This window comes from Lissotriton helveticus, chromosome 7 (assembly GCF_964261635.1).
Source record: "Lissotriton helveticus chromosome 7, aLisHel1.1, whole genome shotgun sequence".
Lineage (NCBI taxonomy): Eukaryota > Metazoa > Chordata > Amphibia > Caudata > Salamandridae > Lissotriton > Lissotriton helveticus.
In genome coordinates, this window is record NC_136068.1 from 1,424,996,548 (window position 1) to 1,425,019,589 (window position 23,042).

Sequence of the window (23,042 nt, forward strand, 5' to 3'; positions counted from 1 at the left end):
AGATTTGGAAAAACAGATCAAAGATAATACTACCAGCGTAGAAACCAGTAAACTCCTTGAAAAAATAAACAAGACTATAGATGAGTTTCATAAATTTGAATTAAATAAAAAACAAATTAAGGTAAAGAAGGACATTAAAAATTTCAATCAAGAAAGGGCCTACCCGTACCTCAATAAAGACTATTATACTAATCGCCCTTACAACGGTCCACAACAACAGAGACCTTGGGGTAGATATAATAGGAGACAGCAATACGTCGGCTTTACTGATAGTTCAGCCGATACATCTGGAAACTCAGATCAAAGCGACAGCCCAGGCCCTTCTAATAGGAATTTTTTAGAAGGTGGCAGAGGCCAACCCAGAGGGAGAGGAAAAACATGGCCCAAACCACAAAACCCGCCCGGGGAACGATTCACACGCCACAAGCATTACCAGTGGTAGTTGTGCCCAATGAACCCATCATTAATCCAGCAATGAATACTCTAGAAGCAGGCCTTCTCCCCATTTTTAACCTCACTAATCACATGCTATCCAGCAATGAGATGTCACTGCTCAGTAGAGGCTTATCCTTCGTCCCCACAGTAAGGCCTAATTTCCAGGAAGCACAAACGGAACTCCTAAGATTTTTTCGGAAAATCCGTCTGAAAAGTTTTTTCACTCTGAATCCTCCCATACCCAAACAGTCTAATACCCCCTTTAGACTACCGTCCAAATTCTCTCCCACGGCTGGCATGATTCCAGCAGAGATCCCCACATTTGAGAAATTGGTTCTAAAGGATCTTTCAGACCTTGAAGGGAAAAGATCTTTTATTCCTTACAATATTTCTCTAGAAGAAAAGAATGCCATTTCCTCCCTCAAAACCAACCATTCCCTTGTCATAAAACCTGCGGATAAAGGGGGAGGAATAGTAATCCAAGATACTGAAACGTACAAGAATGAAGTACTTCGCCAATTGAACAATCAGGAGCACTATTGTAAACTCCCGCGAAACCCCACTGGTGAAATTCAAAACATGATCACTACTGTCACTGACAGAGCACTTGAGTCAGGCTTCTGCACAAAAAAAGAATATGATTTTCTCAATATTAAATCCCCACGGATTCCAGTTATCTATTGTCTGCCCAAAATTCATAAAAACTCCCAATCACCACCAGGTCGCCCCATAGTTTCGGGCTGCGGTTCGATTCTCGAACCTTTAGGGCACTATATAGACTACTTCATTAAGCCATTTGTCCCAGACACCAGCTGCTACATTAGGGACAGTATGGCCATGATAAACCTTATTGAAGATTACCCCTTTGATCCCACATCCAGCACTATGTGTACGCTGGATGTGGAATCACTTTATGCGAATATCCCACAATTTGAATCCCTACGTGTAATAGAGAAGGTACTTGAATCAAGACCACGACCCCATAATGTGCCCTCTATATTCATTCTTGAACTTCTTGAAATTTGCCTGACCAAAAACTTTTTTCTGTTTGAGGGACAATTTTACGGTCAAGTTAAAGGGACATCCATGGGAGCAATTTTTGCTCCCAACCTGGCCATTCTATACATGGACCATCTGGAGACCAGTAACATTCTCCACACGTCGAATCCCTTCCACAATGGCATTGCCTTGTGGAAGCGATATATCGACGACATTTTCCTCCTATGGAATGATACTCCAGAAAACCTCGCACTTTTTCAACACTGGTTAAATAACAACAGTGGAGGACTCTGTTATACCGTGTCCACCAGCAAAGATTCCATTCCTTTCCTTGATCTAAAAATAAGGCACACAGAAGGAGGGAGGAATAGTAATCCAAGATACTGAAACCTACAAGAATGAAGTACTTCGCCAATTGAACAATCAGGAGCACTATTGTAAACTCCCGCGAAACCCCACTGGTGAAATTCAAAACATGATCACTACTGTCACTGACAGAGCACTTGAGTCAGGCTTCTGCACAAAAAAAGAATATGATTTTCTCAATATTAAATCCCCACGGATTCCAGTTATCTATTGTCTGCCCAAAATTCATAAAAACTCCCAATCACCACCAGGTCGCCCCATAGTTTCGGGCTGCGGTTCGATTCTCGAACCTTTAGGGCACTATATAGACTACTTCATTAAGCCATTTGTCCCAGACACCAGCTGCTACATTAGGGACAGTATGGCCATGATAAACCTTATTGAAGATTACCCCTTTGATCCCACATCCAGCACTATGTGTACGCTGGATGTGGAATCACTTTATACGAATATCCCACAATTTGAATCCCTACGTGTAATAGAGAAGGTACTTGAATCAAGACCACGACCCCATAATGTGCCCTCTATATTCATTCTTGAACTTCTTGAAATTTGCCTGACCAAAAACTTTTTTCTGTTTGAGGGACAATTTTACGGTCAAGTTAAAGGGACATCCATGGGAGCAATTTTTGCTCCCAACCTGGCCATTCTATACATGGACCATCTGGAGACCAGTAACATTCTCCACACGTCGAATCCCTTCCACAATGGCATTGCCTTGTGGAAGCGATATATCGACGACATTTTCCTCCTATGGAATGATACTCCAGAAAACCTCGCACTTTTTCAACACTGGTTAAATAACAACAGTGGAGGACTCTGTTATACCGTGTCCACCAGCAAAGATTCCATTCCTTTCCTTGATCTAAAAATAAGGCACACAGAAGGACGTCTCACTACCACATTGCACCGCAAGCCCACTGAACGCAATACTTTGCTCGAATACACTAGCCACCACCCTCGGGCCCTCCGTGATTCATTACCTTTTTCCCAGTTCCTCCGCATTAGGCGAAACTGCTATTTTAGGGATGATTATTTTACCGAGGCAAAAACTCTGAGCAAAAAATTGAGAACTAGAGGTTACCCACGAAAACTGGTACGGAAATCTCTAAAAAGGGCCTGGTACTGTCCAAGAGAGACTTTGTTGGAACCTAAAGAAAAGACTACCCAAGAAAAATTAATCTGTGTCACCACATTCTCACCGGCTTCTAATGCCATTAGAAAAAGCATTCTTAAACACTGGCCAGTCCTTAATGTGGGGCAACTAACATTAGAAAAACCCATGTTTGCATTTAAACGTGCCAAGAACGTAAAAGATCACCTTGTCAGGGCAGCTCTCCCTCAACCTGTGCTAAAAACTACTATAAATGATGTGTGGGGCCTTCCACCGCTCACAGGCCATGTCAAATGTGGGGGCTGTGTTTGTTGTGACACCACTATAGAAGGAAAGACATTTGAATTTGGAACTATCAAACATGAACGGAACTTCTTTTCTAATTGTAATTCTGCTAACCTGGTGTATGCCATCCTGTGTCCGTGCATGTTGATCTACATAGGACAAACCAGTCAGAAAATAAAACTGCGGATTGGCCAGCACAAAAGCAGGATAAAATGTAAAACAGCGAATGCGCCATTGGTGGAACATTTTTCTGATAAAGGACACACTGAAAAAGACTTTGTCTGGACTGTGATCACCACCATTAAACCCCCATCCAGAGGAGGAGACATGTCACAACTTCTAAACAAGGAAGAGCTACGATGGATTTTGCGCACTAACAGCATTCGGAATGGGTTAAAACGACTTGAAGATTGGACGTCCCTGCTGTAATTTTATCAATCACATGTATATTTATTTCCCAGTAATTGTGCAAAGTGCTAAGAATATATGCTCACTAAAGCACGATTCACCACTTAGAAATGGCCGCCGGGAACACTGCCATTCACCCCACTTCACTCTCATCACTTAGTCCCTTCACGCTGTTCACTACCGCCGAAGTTACAGCCCACGCGTTTTAAACAAGAAAATTATCAGACCCAGCACTAGAACGCCAGACCCGTGGCATCGCTGAGCTGCACCTAAAGTAAGTTCTTCACCATTCTCCCGAGTAAGGCACAGTAGCGGTATGTAACTCCGGCCACTAAAATCTGCATTTACTTTTGCAGATAAGCCATTGCGCTGCCTACGTATCATTGTATACGGATGCTCGCGTATACCGCGTAATTGAATTCCGGTTATTTTTAAGGTAACGTGTTCTTCTCTTCGTTCACGTATTCTGCATGCGAGACAATTTATAATTATAACGGGCGGTTCTTCTGTTGTTTATTATTCATAGATTGTCTGTCATAGCGCAGTAACCCTCTCGGTACCGCTAAATTTTCCAGCAAGGAAATGTTACCACGTAGGTTCATTATTCAATTGCCGTTTTTTTGCACGCCAGTATGCGCACTGTCGGCGGTGCACTTCACTATCTAGAAACTACTCTGTGCTCACAAACGCCCAGTTTTCTCCACATAATTCCATTGCCATCCGGTCCTTTCTGCATGATGTCCCGCGCCGTAATTCACTATACCCCATCACTCCTGAACCTGATTCACTCATACTTTGAAACAAAGGTTTTATTTCCTTGGTTAGTTAAACCTCCTTTGTGCATGCTACCACTGTCACCAGGAGAATTACCTGTGAGAAATTCGAACGACATGGCTGCACTAAAACACCTGGGCACTTGCCTTCACTTAATGTACATAAGAGGATCGTTGCCATATGTGATATTTTTATTAATTATATGTATCTCTCTGTTTTCTCTTCCCCCCTTCTTTTGTCCATTGTAAATATGTGTGTAAAGTAAATGTGGAATTTTAACCTTGACAACAATAATGTCATGTAATGTCCTGATGATGATGTCTGCATTTTAGAAAGGCATCGAAACGTCGACCTCCAACCCCATATGCAAACGTCCTAAATAATTATTGAATGATGCAATCGTGTGGTTTATGTAAATATCCTAAGTCTGACTCACTGAAACACAAGTGTACAGACAGATCCCCTGCTTTTCACATCTTTTTGTTGTTGTCTCCTGTATGTTGAAGGTCACGGCTGTGCCCGCTTGACATTACCGAGAAACGCATAAACTTAAAACTTAAATAAAAAATTGAAACCCTGTCCGGACGGACAGTAGACATACGACTTATTAAGTGTATGATCATTGTGCTCTGCGTTCATTACTTCCATATAGGGACCAATGTTCTCTACAATATGTAATGCCCAAGGTCCCTATGCTATACCTTAAGGGTTCCCTTGTTCTGTCTAAACATGGGATGTTTTCTAGGGCAACATCTTTTAACCCTATGGTGTACCCTTCTTTGGGGAGGTTGTGTGCTTGTGGGTAGTCCATGCCCTGTCTGTTTTCTAGGGTGATGTTGAATCTTATGGTGTACCCTTTGAAGGGGATGTTGTAGTTTTGGTTCCCAGGGTGAATTTCCTGAGGTGTACCCTACTTAGGGGAGGTTGTGTGTTTGTGGGTAGTCAATGCCCATATCAGTTCTTAGTGTAAATTTCCTGTGGTGTACCCTACACAGGGGAGGTTGTGTGTTTGTGGGTAGTCCATGCCCCATTTTGGTTCCCTGGTATTGTCCTGTGGTGTTCCCTACACAGGGTAGGTTGTGTGCTTATGGGTAGTCCATGCCCCATTTTTGGTTCCCAGGTATTGTCCTGTGGCGTACCCTACATAGGGGAGGTTGTGTGTTTGCGGGTAGTCCATGCCCCATTTTTGGTTCCCAGGTATTGTCCTGTGGTGTACCCTACTCAGGGGAGGTTGTGTGTTTGTGGGTAGTCCATGCCCCATTTTTGGTTCCCAGGTATTGTCCTGTAGTGTACCCTACACAGGGGAGGTTGTGTGTTTGCGGGTAGTCCATGTCCCCATTTTGCTTCCCAGGTCTATTGTCCTTTGGTGTACCCTCCTCAGGGGAGATTGTGTTTTTGCGGGTAGTCCATTCCCCATTTTGGTTGGTGTACCCTACTTAGGGGTGGTTGTCGTATTTTACTAAGTTAGTTCCCTGAGTTGTTTTATTTGGGGATTGTTTGGGCACTGTCTTCTGCTTGAAGTCTGCCTTCTTGGAACTCGTGGCCAAGGGTTTCATGTTGATCGGACTTTGAGTTGGGAGCTTTATCTTATTCAGTGTCAGCATGTTTTTAACAGGGCAATTTTTAGTTTTTTTTTTTCTCCAGAGTCTTTTCTCTGCTGAATTTTGTTATGGGGTTTACAGTTACTGTTGTATCTCTCTCAAGTGTTTGTGTCTATACTCATTTTTGTTTCCAGGGTGTTTACTCTGTGGTGTACCCATGTATGGGGAGGTTGTGAGTGTGAACTTTCTTAGCTGCTTTGGTCTTGATTCATCTAAACCATGCTGTTTCACTAAGGGAGGGGAATGTGGCATGTTATTGTATTTTTGTTCATTTGATGGTAAGCAAAGTATCATAATTCTGCTCATTTTAATGATACCTCTTATCGTACATTACTAGATTTTGCTTATCTCATTTTGTACTTTCCAGCGAATGTTATATTTGAGGTATCTTGCTTTTCTTTTCCTCTATTCTGTTGTCATTCCCTAAGGAGAGAGGATGTGTAGTAAATGGCTTCTCCACTGTCCTCCATTAGATAGACTGTACTATGACATCTGTGACATCATAGAATGCCTGGATGCCTCTCTGGCTCACAGTGTCTCTCTCTACATGTCTGTGGCAGTTGGTCAACTCAGGCTGAGCTGGTAACAGCTGGCTCCTGGTGGGGTTGTTATTTATGTACTTCCTATCTTGTTCTACTCATCTAACCTAGAAGGGATCTACAATAAAGGATTTACCTACTTACAGAGTTGGACTCTGCATCTTCCTTTACTACAGTATACATGATTGTCTGATTTGAGTTAGCTGTAAGTCACTTGTCCCTATGTAAGACATATACCAAGGGCATGTAACTCACATGCTACTCCGTGGGCCTGCAGCACTGGTTGTGCCACCCATGGAGGTAGGTCTTTAAATGTACCACAGGTTTGTCATGGCTGGCCTGTGTGTCTAGGTTACTGTTACTCAGTTTGGCATTTAAAATCTACTTGCCAAAGTTCTGAGTGTCTCTCGCTGCACCTGAGTACTTCCTGGCAGGGTGCGATGTGGGGAGAAGGTAGGGCATGTGCACATTTCTGCTACATGCCCTAGTAGTTAAATACCACTGGATGGTGTGTTCTGTACTGTGAGGCCTGCTTCTCACATTGATTAACATGGGGGATCTATTGAAAGGCTACTGAGCAGTACTTCCTACTTTCAGGAAAGTTGCAGTATCGTGTTTAGTATTGATGAATTGGTAGTGGCAAATCCTCTGTGGTAGTGAGAGTGGATTTGACATTACAAATGTAGAAATGCCATTTTGAGAAAGTGGGCATTTCAATGGTTGTGGCTCTCTCTGTGCCTGTCACCCATCCATATCTGGCTGCTGGGGGACAGCTACATCTGTGCATTCCTGATAGACAACAATAAACTAGGGGCACTCAAGGGAAACTGCATGTCAGGCACTGACTTGCGCCTACCAAACTACATCCCCCATGATGCTCTGGCTCGGAACTACATCCCCCATGAGCCTTTGCGCCGCGGCGGATATAGCGCGGCTGAACTATGGCGCGGGTGTACTTGATTCTTCTCTGCGGTCCTGCGGATGCGCTGGCGGCACGCTTCCCTGTGACCCGCCAAGACTGGGAGAACTCCGACAGTATTACCGGCTGGGATACTGTGTATTTGGTAAAGTACCGCGCAGAGCTTTCAGGCGTTTTCCTGTGCTGTGTGCCTGAGAGCCCCTGCTCACTGCTGATTCAGGTTTCTGCATTTGAACTGGCGTTTTCCTGTGCTGTGTGCCTGAGAGCCCCTGCTCACTGCTGATTCAGGTTTCTGCATTTGAACTGGCGTTTTTACAGACTTAGAACTGTGGAGGAAGTGGGTGGCTACTCACTTAACTGCTGTTTCTTGTGACACTTTGGACTCTGCTAGTGGCGGAATGTTGGGGGGAAGATTCCTTCACATTGCCGTCATGAACCCCTGCCTTTTGGAGTGTTCATTGTACGTAATTGGATTACAGGCACCAAAGCGGAGAGTGGTAGTGCTGTAACTACGCTCTGCCGTGTTTGGGGTTTTGGACTACGTTGTGTCTATGACTTACAGGTACCAAAGCGGACGGCGGTAGTGCATGAACTACGCCCTGCCGTGTTTGGGGTTTTGAACTTCGTTTGTGTTTCTGGAGTACAGGTACCAAAGCGGACGGCGGTAGTGCATGGAACTACGCCCTGCCGTGTTTGGGGTGAGTGTGTTACTGCAACGGCAGTCAGGAACTTACCAAGGTTTGTGGATGAAGTAATCCACGTTGCTGGTCTGCTATTAACTTGGGATGTTTTGGAGCGGGAGGTTACTCCCCCTGGGGTAGGTTGTCTTTCTTACAGATGCATACCTCTAAGATGCTACATCATATATGTGTACTAATGCTGGCATTCATGTCAAACAGGGAAGGAGAGAAGAAGGAGTGCATATTGGCTGGGCGCTAACAAAGGGCAGCAAAAGGCAGGTGGCATTTAGACTTTGTTTCAGCGAGAATTGAAAGAGAGTAGGAATTGTGAATGGTATTAATCTGTGTACCTTTCTCTTCACAGCTTCCCTTTCCCAGCTGTTCCCTTCCTTTCCTTTCCCGGGTTTTTCCCCTTTTAGGGGTTTTTTCCCTCGCCGTATCGCTTGAACACCCTGTGCATTTACATCCAGGGTGTTTGGGAGGTCCGGAGGTGGAGCTTTGTCGCATCACATCGACCCTGCGGAGTGCCGAACTTGACACTGCAGACCTCAGAGTCGGAGGGGCCTTCCTGAGACGAATAAGAGGGGGTGGAATTGGCACCTGCATTCTAAGGGGCAGGGTTCTGGCACCACTAAAGGTATTGATCAAGCCTCACAGGGTAGAATGACAGACATAACTAAATTCAGAGGGGGCTTGTGCATTTCAAAGGTGGCCTTTTGAACTGATCTCAACTTCAACGACCATGGTGTATGAGTACTGGGGCTCCGTCCTCAGGAGTTTAGAGATGCTTTTGGGATTGGAACCATACTACGGTGATTCAACGCTGGGACCTCGATAAGTGGAACCATTGGGGTAGGAAGAACTGCAACTGCATTATACACAGACTTGTGGTGGCCTAGGGTTTGTTGTGCTCCAAGAAGGGGACTATCACTTGATGGATTTTACCTGGGTGTTGTCTGGCATGCAGATAATTCCCCTGAGCACTCTACAAGAGCTGGTTGGCTGGCCTACTGACCACAAGATCCCAGGGAGAAAGGTGTGTTTATACCGTGGTGAAACGCTGGAATGAATTACCCATGGATCTTAGACACACTACCAACCTTCTTCAATTCCGGCAAAAACTCAAAACTCACCTTTTCCCTAAAAACTAACTCCCCCTGCGCAACTCAGCAGTCCCCTTTTTCTTTTTAGCGCCGTGATATCCCTTGGGATGAGTGTTGCGCTCTACAAATACCAGAAATGAAATGAATGAAATGAAATAAGAGGTCCCCAATCTCCATAGGCGCACTTCTAGGACTAACAGGCATTTTGATGCCACGTTCCCTGGTGGCTGGGAAAGACAAATCACTGAAAGGCATTGACTTCCGGTGAGTGATTGTGCTTTGAATACATTATCTAGGCACTCATTATTACAGAAGATTAGGTACTGATCAAGTATTTCTGCATTGTTTTATATCAACAAGGGAACCATACACAATAGAAGGATTGGACAGGCGATTGGAACCTAGAAAACTGAGAGGCAGCTTCTGATTACCTATAGGGTATGTTGACTGTTGGTAACATTGGCTAATGAAAAATACATAAGTGTATTTTTTTAAACATTGTAGGCACCCTTTTAACAGGGCACCTTTTGTCCCAGAGAAAAAAAGCCCATTCGCTTATCGTGTGGAGCCCTAAGTAGCCCCGTGTACAGAGAACCAAGGATAATATTGCCGTATTTACCTCTTTATCTGATGAGGTTGGTGTGCTATATACACTATTTCTTTTGATAGAATTTATCATGCTTGAAGGAGTGAGGGACTAATTCTAAAATGATTGACCCAAAGAATATAAGCCTGAGATGTTAGAAAGGTTTGGAGTGTATGTTGAAATGTGGACCCTATAGACGATTATTTACTTTTTGTGTATTGTTTTTTTATGCTCAGTGATTATCATGAATTAGATATGTATTTTATTATGGATAAAAAAGGGTCTTTTCTTTTAAGATCTGTATAGAATGATCTGAAAATGTAGGTTTTTAGGAGTTGTCAATGTTTATGTTACAGGGGATGTGAATTCAGGAATATAATCACTGTATTTATTTAAAGAAGAGGTATTTGCCCCAGAAATTGACATATATATGTTTATGTTTTTGTTTTCTATTAGGTTTTTAATGTGTTTTAAATAAACAAGGGAGACTATTATTCACTTTGTCTTGAAGAAGGTGGTGACTATCAAAGGAATACCACCGAAACGCGTCGACACACTTGTGTAATTACCAGATTGTATCCAAGGAACATGTTCATGTTCAATAGATGATTGTATTAATGGACATATGAATATACAAATGATATGAATTCCATGTGGAACAATTCCAATATGATGTGATTATTATATTGTACTTCTTTTTCTTTGTCTCTCATTAACTCTTCTTTTGTATTGTTAGGTCTTTTAAGAAGTTATGTTTTTTATTTCCCTTTTCTTTTTTTAAAGGAACAATACTGTTTTTAATAAATGGATATATATTTTATATATGCCTTGGTAGTTATTAGTATTTGTATTATAATTGCCTAAGAGGGTCCGTCTTGTTCATTGTGTATGTGAGGATGGTGTACATTTGCCCTATTCATCTGGATGAAATGAACGTTGAGAACCTTTTGGTGATCCCAAGAGTACTCTGGATTGTTTACGTATGAAGTAATCACACTGTGCAGAGAAGTGTACTCGTATAGATCAACAGCCCACCTGGGGTGACATAACGTGAGTAGTTTGAGGAGTGCTGAGGAAATTTGCTGAGTCCGAGGTACTCCAGCTTGCAACTGGTAACCTGTGCTATGGTCTGTCTTTAATGTGATGCTTTACTGATAAGGCAGTCAAGTGTGAGTGGCCTTGTAACTGCCTGGAAATACCCAAGAAAGTTTATGTTGTTTGGCCTCTTCTATAGAAAGAAATTATGAACTCACAGTATAATCATGATTTTCATATTATTTTGTTGCGTTTAATTACATTTCATTTATTTAGATACATGGTGTGCGCTGCATAATTTACGTATTTTGTTTATTTCTACTCTATTGGGTTGGTTTTGGGTCACTTGACACAGATTACGTCATAGCATATTTAAAGAGCATTTGTTTCACCTGCCTCTGCTCATGGAGGGTTTGCCGTGGGCTGATCGCCATCGGTCGGTTTGTTTGAGAATTTTGTTCAATTTTTCATGTTGTAGAGGTTGGCCATGTCCCATGTTATTGTGTTGACGTATTTGGTTTTCACGCTACAGCAGGTTTACATTAGATCATGATTATACTGTGAGTTCATAGCTTGTTTACATTCAGTAGTCTTTTCACTGTGGTTTTCAGCATTGAGTATGTCTAGTTGAATACACAACTGATGAGCATGGGGTACATTTTCAGTTACAATGTAAATGTGGATCTTGGCATTAATATTTAGCACAAACTACTTTTTTATTAGGTGGCAGTTTAAAACATCATTTAATTTCTTGTTATGTGGTGTTCACAAACAATCCGGTGAAGGGTTGATGTGTCAGTATTTAGCAGTTGCACATTATGCATGTAACATTAGTACAATTAAAAGTTCACTTATTTATTAACATTTGAAGATATATTGTTATTGATGATTCTGATGTGACTTTTTTCATAATATAGTTACCCCTGATGAAGGACTGCTCCTAAAATGCATTGGGTATTACCATAATGGTTACTCATGACAAATTATTAATTTCCACATGTTGCAGAAAAAAGCCTGGATTTCTTGCGCATTTCAATATCAGAATCACTACATCTCTGAATAAGTATTGAAGAAAATGTTGAAGAGAACATTGATTACAAAGAAATTATTGATTAAATTGAACTAAGACTATTGATCATAATGGCTTATGACTAGGTTGTGCATATTGGGTCTGGTGCACTTGTAGGTAGCAACAGAGAACATATATGTGTTTTTTTGGGACAGAGCACGTACTAGGGTTGCACACCAAAACAATCCATTTGAGCAAGGCACACCTCTCCTGCAGGATACAATTGGGATACCTTATTACTTTTAATAAGTGATAACTTTTGATTGGAAGCAGGTTGGAAGGTTAAGTTTGGTATCAAATTAATTGTAATTAAAAACTTTCTTAAATGGTAATGTTGGATTTTAAGTCACAATTCGGAAATTGCCCCTTTTGGAAAGTTGGAATTTTCTTGTTCTAACCCTTTGGTGCTTTCAGCCTGTCTCCTTAGATCACATGACTAGCTATAGTTGGCAGTTGGCCTTTGTGTATTCCTCCTAGACAGAGTTACAAAGGGAGACTGAGTGTTAGCAGAATGGGCTACCCAGACAAAATGAGAGGGGTGGAACTGGCACCTACCACATTTGTACCCCAGAAGGGCTGCCTCAGGACACTCATAAAGGACTTTACTCTAATCTATCATCACCCCAAAACCCTCAGAGCCAGGTCAGGGGATGGAAGGAAATTCCAGACACAGATGTGAGGGAAAGTCTAGAAGTTTCTCCCACGTCAAAGCTGGCACCGGATATATATATAGACACAGCCTGACCCATCTTGGTGCAGCAACTCGCAGCTCCTGATCGGCGGCCCCATCAGAGCCAACGCAATTTGACGCGACATGACGAAGGACCTCGTATCTCAGTCCAAGTACACCCCGATACATTGTCCAGTGGGCTGAACTTGGTCCTGTACATCAACCTGTGCTCCATCATGGTCAGCTTGAACTTTTGAATTTGTCCCTATGTGACCTGATAACCCCATTTGGTGCTTTGCTCTTTTTGCCACTACTTTTTACCTAATACTTTGAAATTTCATATCTCCACTTCTACTGATTGGATTGTTGTATTTCTGGTATTATTTTGTTCATTACATTTTACTCTTTGTCGGAATTGAGGGATTTTTCTTGTGTTATGTTTTCACTTCATTGCTGTTTGTGTGCTGCACAACTACTAAACCCATTGCTTCTAAGTTAAACCTGACTGCTTTTGTGCCAAGGTACCAGAGGGTTAAGCACAAGTCAATTTTGGGACTTTTTAGGGTTCACTCTGACAATGATTGTAGTTGTTGCTTGAATAGGGTTTTACTGCCCTCAACCAATAACCCAATTTCTCACAATATCATTGCCACTTTATGTGTTTTTCTGGCTCTCCCAGCATCCTTTGATTATGCTCATCACTCTTATACCACAGTTTATACAGCAGGGAGCTAATGTTCTAATGTCATATTCAGCTGTCCCACTCTCCCTCCTCCGCTCACAGTGCTTTCTCCCTCCATTAGTCCAGCCTGGATAATCTGAAAAGCCCTGGTCGGACCCAGGGTCTCCTACCATAAATTATTGGCGAGTGTTGAGACCCACAAACCTTATAACAAGGTGCCAATGGCCTTACTCCTATAGTATATATTGTAAGAGCTTGCAGCATGTAAACAGATACATTTAATATTTGATTGAAGGAAAAGTATCTTTTCATGTACAATTTAGCATTATATTGCTGTATCCAGAATGATAAACTAATGAAACCCAATTGTTTTTGTTCCAGCAACACCCAAGACATAAAACCCAGCTGAAGGTTTAAGAGAAGGCAGTTACAGGATGTGCTCAGGCAGAATTCTTTTATGTCACTGTTAGACGTGGCATCTTTGGCATGGTTTCCCCGGACTTTTTGGCTCTACCTCCTGTATTTTTGATGCTGTGCTGGATTTCGTTTTTGCTGGTTTAGGTGCTTTGGGCACTTTGCCACTGCAAGTGCTCCTCGGGTAAATTGTTATTGCAATTGGTTCTCACTGATTGGTATATTTTATTTACTGGTAAGTCCCTACTAAAGTGTACTGAGTGTGCCAGGGCCTGCAACTCAAATGCTACTAGTGGGCCTGCATCACTGATTGTGCCACCCACAGATGTAGCCCTGCAAATGTAACTCAGACCTGCATTGCAGAGTCTGCATGCAGTTTTGAACTGCCATATCGACATGTCAGGTCCACCCACTTGCCAGGCTCTAATCATCCCTTTTGTTACATGCAAGGCACCGCTCAGGCAGGCCCAAGGCACCCCCATGGGCAGGGTGCAATGTATGTGAAAGGTAGGACAGGTACTGGTGTGCATGACATGTCCTCATAGTGAAATAATGCCAACTTCGTTTTTCACTATTGAAAGGCTATCTGTCGCATAGGATAGCATGGGAGATACTTTATACGATCTTACAAGTATAACTACCCACTGAGACAAGATGGAGGAATAATGTCTAGGCTCTCTGAACTCAGGACTTAAAAACACATCTTTTAGTAAATATGGTTTTTAAATTGTGTGTTTGAAAATACCACTTTTAGAAAGTAGGCATTTTCTTTTCTAACCATTCTGTGTGCATATGCCTGTTTGTGGATTGACTGTCTGGTTTTGGAGCGACAGGGGCTGTGCATTCACTGTAGACAGCCACTGAGGGGGTTGAGGTGTGCCTGGCTGTTCCTTGATGACTCGGGACTGAGCTGAATAGACTTTGGCTGCATTAATAGTAGTGGCAGGAGTTTTCCTTGCACCTCAATAGGGCTTGTATCCCTTGCACAATGCTGTCTCCACCCCCTGTGGTCATGCTGCACCAAGGAGGACAGAACTGGTTTGGACTGGGCTCAGAGACCCTTGCACAAAGACGTACAAATACATAATGGGGTGTAAGTAGTGGCCCTTAAATCCCAGAACTTTAGGCTACTTCTGTACTCAACAGGAACCTTTGCTAAGGAAAAGACCTGGAGAGCTGTGAGGAGGAGTATTGCCCCTTTTGCTTTGTGGAGTTGGGCTGCAGTTGCAGCTTCTGCCAAGGAAAGGACAAAGACGGGAACTTTGCTGAGAAACCTGGTTGAAGAGTAATCTCCAAGGGCTTGTGTGTGCTGGCCTCTTGTTCTGAAGTCTCAGGAACCCAAAGATTTCACCCCCAGGTCCCCTGAACGCTATTGCTGAGAGTTCTGACCTTCCAGGAGGTGCATAGTCCAGTTGTGGGCCTCTTGAGGTTGTTCCTGCTGTTTGGAGCTGGAAGAAACCTAAAAAAAGCAAGAAAAGCAATCTCCAATGCCGTCAGCGACATCGCGACCTGCACCGAGGCCAGGGGCACCGCTCATGAAGTGCACAACGGAAAACTCTCCCTGCACCGCAGCTCCGACGCCCTTCAACTCCTGACTCCATAAACTCGCCAAACTTCGCACCATCACTGGAACTGATGCCTCACTGCTGATGCAACTGATGCACTATCCTTGATTTCGACACGTCACCTCTTTGCAGACACAATGCCTTGCCTCCCCCGTGGTAGCCAGGGAGCCTGCCTTGACCTTGGCACCGACGCCTAGCCTCTCCTCACCTCCCCGACACCAGGCATTGTTAGAGACTTTGTTATCTTAAGGTACTGTTTGTTTGGGGGTTGTTTGGGGGTCTCCGTGACTCCGTGCCCGATGCCTTGCACCTCGTGGTCGACGCTGTTCTTTGGATTTATTACTGTCATGCCGTCGTAATAACCCAAGGTGAAGCTATTTCTTTTTCAACAAGCTTTATTTTGGAAATAACAGTTTTTTGAGTGCTATTTTACTACATGTACGTTGGATTTTCGTTGCTTTGGTCTTGTTTAGTTTAGATAAAGATACTTTACACATTTCCTTTGGGATAAGCTTGTCCTCTTGTGCCAAGATAAAGGTGGAGAACAGGGGTTATCAAAAGTGAGTATCCCCTTTACCCTGACACGAAGCAAGGATGCAAGTATCCTTATTTGGACAAAGGTACATATCTCTGCCAACGAGAGACTCCCAGTTCTAACAGTCTCCTTTATGCGTGTGATTGATACTTTATTTTGTAGTTAGTTATTTCATGTGCTCTCATATACTGTACTATCACAAGGGAGAGCAGTGTGCTAGCTAAGCGAGGGAGATATTTAGAATTTTCTAAAAATTATTTTTCTGCAGATTGTTTGCAAAAATGTGACTAAAGGACGTGTGGTCTACATGGCTGCCGCATACGAAAATTGATGAATTATTCGTTGATTAGGTACGAGAAGGGACAATTTTTCGACTGAAGAGAATACACATCAATTTTACAAAAAATAGTAAGCTGATAAATTGATTGAAATCTCGCTCTTGGCCAGGTGCCGAAGCACAGGTGTGGCTTTCGCCTCAATAAACTTACATAAATCATCCAGGAAGCGTAGCGTTCCTTGAGATTATAGAGGACAGCAGGCTCGTTCAGGTGCGTCAACATGACCATGTCTTCAACTTTGTCGAACTTCGGAGGGTTCATGGCGAAGATATCATCATCAGTAACCGTTACAACCTTGAAAAGTAAAGAACATTTTGTAATCTATCTTTTGAAATGTGATATTCTTTCTCCTGTGACGAATATGTTTCCCACTTACTTTCCCACTTTCGGTTTTCACTGTGACTTTCTTTCCTTCTTTGTTCTGAATAACGCCAGGAGCGTATAGATATTCGTCTTCGGAGACGTAGCAGAATGTTTTGGCATCGAAGGGTTGGTTCTGAGCTTCATGGCGCTCTCTTTCTGTTTTCCGTAAATACGGAGCTGCCTCTCCAAAGATAATCATTTCTCTGTCTCCACTCATGATTGCTATTGGCTGAAAAAGCGAAAACAATATATAGTGTCAGCAATTGGAATCGCATGTGAATCTTCTTCAGTTACCGATAGTACAATGTCAAATATACTTCCATGGACACTAAACCGAGTAGTTTGGAAATTAGTTTTTGTATTTTTTGTCAGACATTTGTGTAAACCTACTCATTGATTTCTAGATCTACACACACATCTAATCAATTACCTATAGATTCACTCATACAAGCAGAAGTGAATGTCTGCCAACACTTCTACTTTCAATAGTTCGCAACCAATCAACATTAAGCCCAGGAAGCTCCTCCTTAGAACACGTCAGCCAATCAGATGTCCCTCCTACTCCGCACCCATAGATAGAGTCTATAGCTACGACTAACAGTTCCTATGGAAATCTTTTACAACTCTAGCACAGTAACTGTTTCGATTAACAACATTCTGTTGTGAACTTCTAACCTCTATGCTCACGAAAGCGTTCCGTGAACTGTTACTATGGTAACAGGCAGTAGGGTTGGGGGTAGGGTTTAAAGGTACTGGCTGTACAGAAACCGTTATATTTACCCAGGGTCCTCTACATGACAGAAAGGAAAGCAAAGTAACACAGAACACTGTGTAGCAGATTTACAATCCCCTTGCACCACTTTCACGTCACTTTTCCCATCTTAAAAGTGATGCAATAGTAACGCAAGGAACTTGTAAATCTGACCCTATGCACATTGCAAGCAAAAGAGGTACACAACTCTTTCAATTCTTTATTGATCACAATTAGACAGTGTTGCTTCACGATTTACAATGCACTTAAATAAATATTTCATGCCTATTTAAATGAGAGACAGGATTATCGACATCACAAAACTTAGGGGACCACCACCCTATGAGGCTTTCTGTATTGTGGAAAAGAGGCTGCGTGGCCCCCCGCCTGGAGCACTTGATCGCCCTGGGGACCGCAACCCCCCAGGTCCGGCTCCTGCAGTGTACCAAAGTGCCCTCCCCCAGGACACTGCTGTTTGCTATGAGAGGGCGGGAGTCTCGCGGCTCCCGCCCTCCCATAGAAACTTGGGGGCCTATCACGATGGCGGATTTCCCCCATCCACCGGGCCTGCGGAAGCCACCGCCGGCCCGGAGGATGCGGGAAATCCGCCACAGAGGCTTGAAAGACCCACCGCCAAATTAGGATGGCTGGTGGGTTTTACAATCTGTCCTTCGCTTTTCCGCCGCGGTCGCCTTCCGAACGCGGCGGAAAAGCATTAACATGGCTGGCGGTGTCTATCAGACACCGCCATCCATATTAGGATGGAGTACAAAGTATGCTTTTCCACGGCGGCTTTTCCGCCGTGGAAAAGCATACGGAGCTTCACTTCGGGGGCCCGTTGCGGGCCCCCTGGGTGAACGGGGGTTGGGGGGTGCACAGGGGGGGTACCTATAGTACCCCCCTGCATTTGCGTGGACAAAGCGGCAGGCACCGCGCGGTGCCTGCTGCTTTGTGCACGCAAATGCCGTGCATGCATTTTTAACATTGCGGCGGGTGCAGCTTGAAGCTGCACCCGCCGCAATGTTAAAGATACAGGATGTGACCGCCACCCTGGCGGTCACATCCTAATCTGCACGGAGGGAACGCCGCAGCCCCTGCGGACGGTCCCTCCTACTCTATGGTGGCACACGGACTCAGGTCCGTCCGCCATCATAATCGGCCCCTATGTTTGTATTTTGAAAGAGAGAGCAGGGGGGGTGGCAGTCCCCAGGGCTAGGGGGCAACACATGCCGGGTTCTTTAAAAAAAAAAAAATGTAAGCCCTGGGTGTCCCCTAAACAGATCTAGAGGATCAGGATATTTCTACCCTGTCCCCTTACTATGTTTTGCACACTTGTTGCACTAACTTCTTCAGCCTCGCTTCTATCGACGCACAAAATGGCTGCCAACAGCTCCTGGTTTCGAATGTTGACAGCCACTTGACAGCCAATTAGCATTCAGTGCGTGATCGGAAGGGTGCGCTTATGGTGCGGCCACGGTGTGCTCACAGTCAGTGGTTCCACCGTGCCCGTAGATACATATATATATGCTTTTAACTGTAATTTTCTCAGGAACTACTGAACACATTGACACCATTTAAGAAAAAGGCGCAAGTCTGAACTGAGTACAATATCTCTGCCAAATTTGGCGTAATTCCGTTCAGCAGTTCGGGCTGTAGCTGTGGCTAAAGGTCCTATGAGAAATTGCATTGGGAAACACATTTTTTCTCGGCCCCCCGCTTCACGAATTACCCGCTTTCAGGAAAGGAGCGAAACCAAGCTGGCCATTAGTTTTGAAAAATTCGCAAAGATTCATCAACCAGCGCTAAAGTTATTCCAAATAGAATGTTGCGGATTTCCTATGGAAAATAGGTCCTAACTATAACTACCTACTGGCGACCGCCAGTAGGTAATATATGTGTATATATATATATGTATGTGTGTGGGTGTGTGTATTACCTTACTGGCAGTCATCAGTTGGTAGTTATAGTTAGGACCTAGTTTCAAGAGCAAAAGTATTTTTGTTTTGCTAATAAAATTGGCAACGTTTGATGAATCGTAAGGACATTTTTAACTTTAGTTTGCGGGTCACTTCAGCTGCTGTCTGTAATGTTTTCGGGTGATCCGTCAAGAGGGGGCAATAGGCGTTTTAGACACAACTACAACCTGAACCGGTGAATGCCATGACCCCAAAGTTGGCACAAAGCTAGATCTTGTGTATATATATATATATATATATATATATATATTACCTACTGGCGGTCGCCAGTAGGTATATATAGTTAGGATTTTTTCTCTATGGGATTTTTGAAAATTCTATGTCTAATAACTTTGGCGTTTGTGGACGGAATTGGCTGAAATTTTCAGGAAAATGGCACATTTTGTTTCCGAGCAGCCCCTGAAAATTGGGGGGGGGGGTTCGTCCAGGGGGGGTCGAGAAAAAAGGGGGGTCCCAAAACGTGTTTTTAACATTGAGTTTTCCATAGGGCGGTTGGCCTCACTTTTAGCCCGAACGGCTGAATGGATTTGCACGAAACTTGGCAAAATTGTAGGGACTGGTAGCCCGATGTGCCTTTTGTAGGTCTCAATATATGTGCTTCAGTGGATTTTGAGAAATTAACGTTTAAAAAAAGATATATATCTGTAACAGCGGACCGGGCAGCGCTCCGGTTCGCGGACTTTTCGCGCAACGGAGCTTTGTGAAGCGAAGCTGATTGGTTCTCCGGCGTCTGTCAACATTCCAAACAGTCCGTAGCGGCCGCCATCTTGTCTCTCGGTAGGATCGAGAGACAAGAGGAGGCGAAAGCGAAGGGGCAAATGACCATAAGGGGGCATAGTAGATCCTCCCTGACCTCTTAGGTTTGATGTACCATTTTGCCAAGTTTGGTGTAATTCCGTTCAGCCATTCAGGCTGTAGACGTATCTAAATGTCAATAATCGAACGGCTGAATGGATTTGCACGAAACTTGGCAAAATATTAGGGACTGGTAGCCCGATGTGCCTTTGCTAGGTCTCAATATATGTGCTCCAGTGGATTTTGAGAAATTAACGTTCAAAAAAAGATATATATCTGTAACAGCGCTCCGCTTCGCGTACTTTTCGCGTTACGGAGCTTTGCGAAGCTGATTGGTTCTCCGGCGTCTGTCAACATTCCAAACAGTCCGTAGCGGCCGCCATCTTGTCTCTCGGTAGGATCGAGAGACAAGAGGAGGCCAAAGCGAAGGGGCAAATGACCATAAGGGGGCATAGTAGATCCTTCCTGACCTCTTAGGTTTGATGTACCATTTTGCCAAGTTTGGTGTAATTCCGTTCAGCCATTCAGGCTGTAGACGTATGTAAATGTCCTATGGAAAATTGCATGGGGAAAACACATTTGAAAGTGTTGAAATTTAGAACCAATTAAAATGTTACTTTGGTTTTGTATTTGTGTGTGATGAAAGTTAATTGGTTATGTATATATGTCAAATGAGAGGAAACCACAGCCATTTTGTGATACTACTGTCTGAGGTACATTTGTGAGGAATTTTTGGTGGTGAATTTCTGGTGTTTGATTTACACAGTACTAACACTTCTCCTACTTTTAAAAAGGTGAGTTGTTAATTTGTAAGGGGAACTATGTTGTACACTTGAAGATAATTTGAAAAATGTTTTCTGTTATTTATTTGCAGTCCTTCTGTTATACTAAATACTTGATAAAGTTAGTTTTATATTATGTATTACTAAAAACGATAAATGAAAGTGATTATTTTTTTCTGCAATTTACAGCAAGCAATTTCAAAATAAAATGGCTCACAATGAAGAGACCGTGGCAATTTCTTTTGAATTGTCCAGTACATTGATTGAAATTGAGAGCACAATAATGAAATATTGTCACAAGGAGGAGATGACGTGTATGATTTCATTAGATTGATTGAAATTGACAGCACCAATAATGAAATATTGTCACAAGGAGGACATGACTTGAATGATTCCACTACATTGATTGAAATTGAGAGCACCAATAATGAAATATTGTCACGAGGAGATGACTTGAATGATTCCACTACATTGATTGAAATTGACAGCACCAATAATGAAATATTGTCACAAGGAGGAGATGACTTGAATGATTCCACTACATTGATTGAAATTGACAGCACCAATAATGAAATATTGTCACAAGGAGGAGATGACTTGAATGATTTTTTTGATCAATCTGTTGATGGCGAATTTATCGAATGTTTGGAGACCATAGAGTTACAAGAATCATCATTGCAGACTTTTCATGAGGAAATTGCTGATGAGGACATGTTACTAGTTCTTTCAAATTTAGAAAATTCTGAAGAATAAATTTATATTTAGAAATCAAAAATTGTTTGAGACATTATTCATTTTTATTTTTAATTTATGAGGTTGTAGCGAAGTGATTGTAGTATAAAATGAGACTTATAGTATAGAGTGCAACATTTTTATGTTACATGGTAAGTTTACTCATATTTACTTCCCTTCTGCCACTATATTATCTCCAATGTGTATTTGACATCTCTTCTTCATCTCCGGCCTCCTTTCTCTCACTGTGTGTCTCCGATGCATCTTATCGCTGCTATTTTGTGTAATTACAGAAGAGAGTAAAATAAAATAGTTCGGAACGTGAAAAGGGGGCAAAGTAGAGTACCCCTCACCCCCTAGGCCTTTTCAGGCGGTCCCAAAAGGATCAGTTTCTGCTTTCCTGAGAGATTATGGTATGAGTTCCATATACCACAATAATTTGCATTACAACATGCAAGATATCTATCTCCTATTACCAACTTTTGGAGATATTCGCGCTAAGCGCGAATATCTCCAAAAAGTAACACCTGCCCTGAGCAGTTCTTAGCCATGTTATCCAATGGGAGGTGGATAACATGGCTAAGAGCATTAGCTCGGTAATGCATGAATATCGCTGACTTTTTAGCGATATTCATGCATTGCGGCCGTTTATTATCGCATTTGCGATAAACCTTGATAATAGCAAGGTTTATCTTCGATAATTTCTGACGATGCTTAGCGGTAAAAAATTCGTTGGTAAGCATCGTTAGCGATAAATATCGCTTAACTTTGGTAATATGCACCAACGTCTGTTAACGTTCGATTCTAAGGAAATGAGGAAGTGTTGAAAAACATTGTTTGCGCCATCTTGCCTTTTTTGAAATGCCACACTTTTGTCGTGCACGGCAGCCATTTTAGATGCCTTGACCAGACCCACTCTCTGCACGCTGTCGATTCGTAGCATGGCTCCCCACCCTCGCAAGCATCTTCCCCAGGCACTGGTCACCCCCGCTCTCTGTCTTATGCATGGGCAATAAACCTCCCCCCATCTGCGCTGCTCTTCCCTGAGAATCACACTCTGTGCCCGCCCGACACCTCCCTTTCGCCCTATTCACTACCGCACCCTCTGACACTCCTCTTCCTCTGTGTCCGATTGTCCAGGCTATCAGCTAGCCCTGCAGATGTAGTTTATGGCTCCAGCTGTAAAGAATCACCCCTCTTCAAAGGAGTTATAGTAGATCAAGGCCCACACCCGATGAGATCCGTCACACCACACGTGTTCCTACTATCTGAAAACCATCCTGTATTGTGATTGGGGAGGGGACCGAGCCTGAAGTGGAAGATTCCAGGAATGACTCTTTGTACATCAAAGTTTTTACAATTATGTGTCACATTAAAAATATATAGCACTCCAACAAAGTAGTAGGAATATAAAACTTTAATAACATATAAATATATACAACAAAACAAAAACAGTAAAAACATTTAAACAACGAAGAGACCGTGGCAATTTCTTTTGAATTCCTGATGAGGACATGTTACTAGTT

At 43.0% G+C, this 23,042-nt stretch overlaps 1 protein-coding gene across 1 annotated transcript in view; it reads right to left on the reverse strand.

Moving 5' to 3' along the window:
- LOC144770330 (myosin-1-like) overlaps positions 1–23,042 on the reverse strand; it is a 266,975-nt gene that overhangs the window by 203,943 nt on the left and 39,990 nt on the right. The window contains exons 2-3 of the mRNA XM_078654762.1: positions 16,494–16,709; positions 16,268–16,411 (exon numbers count right to left, since the gene is read on the reverse strand). Of these exons, the coding sequence (XP_078510888.1) occupies positions 16,268–16,411; positions 16,494–16,697 (348 nt within the window). The 5' untranslated portion in view covers positions 16,698–16,709. The remainder of the gene's footprint in view (positions 1–16,267; positions 16,412–16,493; positions 16,710–23,042) is intronic.